The sequence below is a fragment of the Austrofundulus limnaeus genome, unplaced genomic scaffold, assembly GCF_001266775.1.
Source record: "Austrofundulus limnaeus strain Quisiro unplaced genomic scaffold, Austrofundulus_limnaeus-1.0 Scaffold103, whole genome shotgun sequence".
Taxonomy (NCBI): domain Eukaryota; kingdom Metazoa; phylum Chordata; class Actinopteri; order Cyprinodontiformes; family Rivulidae; genus Austrofundulus; species Austrofundulus limnaeus.
The window spans coordinates 1,389,764-1,391,474 of NW_013952505.1; the positions used below are offsets into that span (position 1 = coordinate 1,389,764).

At 38.1% G+C, this 1,711-nt stretch overlaps 1 protein-coding gene across 1 annotated transcript in view; it reads left to right on the forward strand.

The window, feature by feature from the left end:
• Positions 1-1,711, forward strand: part of adarb2 (adenosine deaminase RNA specific B2 (inactive)) — a gene marked incomplete at its 3' end in the record, with an annotated part of 174,016 nt that overhangs the window by 159,294 nt on the left and 13,011 nt on the right. The window contains 1 exon segment of the mRNA XM_014013538.1: positions 200-368. Coding sequence (XP_013868992.1) covers positions 200-368 — 169 coding nt within the window.

Genomic DNA, 1,711 nt, shown 5'->3' on the forward strand with positions numbered 1-1,711 from the left:
TAGATAGATAGATAGATAGATAGATAGATAGATAGATTTGTATAGCACCTTTCAAAACTCAGCTACAAAGTGCTTTACATCAAGTAGAAAGTATTTGCTAGGACGTGCACTGAAACTGAAATGAATGGGAATGGTTTTGTAAAATCGTAACTGTTGAACATAAAGAGTGAAACTGGGACTGTGTGCGTCTTATCTCCAGTACACAGCAGCAGACACCTCATGAGGAAGCACCGGAGCCACCTTCGGACCAAAATCGAGTCGGGTGAAGGGACGGTGCCGCTGCGGTGCCGGGGGCCCGCCCAGACGTGGGATGGTGTTCTGCAGGGGGAACAGCTCATCACCATGTCCTGCACTGACAAGATCACTAGGTCAGTAATGTCCCATAATGTATCTGGCTTTAAAACTTTAGACTCAGATACTTCAGATTCTGACATTTGAAGGATCATCTGTACTTTTCTGTAGATTATTATCTTGTTTACAAAAGTCCTAATCTAGTTTTGTGACGATGCGTTGCAGTTATTACCTCATGAATTGCRCTGACTTATTAAATATAAGACAAACAAATAAAAAGACAAACAGATGACAGAAAGGTAGAAAAATCCTAACCACCCAAGAGATGTCTGGTCCGTTTAAGAAAAGAAAGGTTGAGTGGTGGAAAGGTTAAATTTATTAGGAGATTAACTTTCTTATGAGGAGGAGAGATTTACTGGAATAAAGCGTTTTAAAATGTGCTTTAAGATCTTTGCAAAGACGTGTCTGATATTTACCTAACACGTGTGTGTGTGTGGTCACGTGTCCACGCTGGTCCAGATAGAGAATATCGATTTCCCATATGAGACTTAACTTAGTAATCCTATACTAATGAATTGGTGTATTAATCAAGGCTTTCTTTTTAATCTTTAAATCTGGTAGGATTGACATTTTAGTCATACAAACCTTTACTCACTCGGCTGTATTGATTTACTTATGCTGGCTTTAGAAAGTGCACACCTGTGTGTAATGATAAGTAGCTGACTTAAACAYGTGGTTCACATTTATTTCTTTTTATTTTTGATGTTAGTTCAAAATAAGAGACTGCTGACATTTTTTACAGTGTCTGTGTATCGTTTAACTATTAACAATTCAGCTCAATGTAAGGACAGTGAAGCTCTGCTCCTCACACGAGTGCRTGAAGAGAGGAGACACAAGTGTGAACACTTTACAGCCTCCTCACCATCACAAATGCAAAGATCCATAATGATATATACCAACTGCATCCTGTTTTTAGGCTTTTGTGTCATTTAATCTAAATTTAAAGTGGTGAGATTGACTTTCAGAGGTGTGAACCAATGGCTATGATGTAATAAATCATCCTTTTACTCCTGTTCACACAGTGGTAATAGAAGCTATATTTGTACAACTTGTCAAAGCTTCTAATTGGTAAAAAAGCAGATACAGCCTTGTTTTATATGTGAGAACATCCAAAATATAAATGAAACTGAAGCCTCGATTTTAAATCAAAATTTTTTAAATAGTGCTGATTGTTCTGCTGTAACTTCTACAAATATTCAGATCGTCTTARCGAGCTCTAATCTCAGCTGCCTCTTTATTATTTAGGACTGTTGCCTGTTTCTTGTACCATAAGCGACCGCGTTAACATGGTTGGTGAGTTAAACTTTGTTCACTCCATCCTGAAAACCCCCGCTGATGAAACAAAGGCTTTCGGTACAGA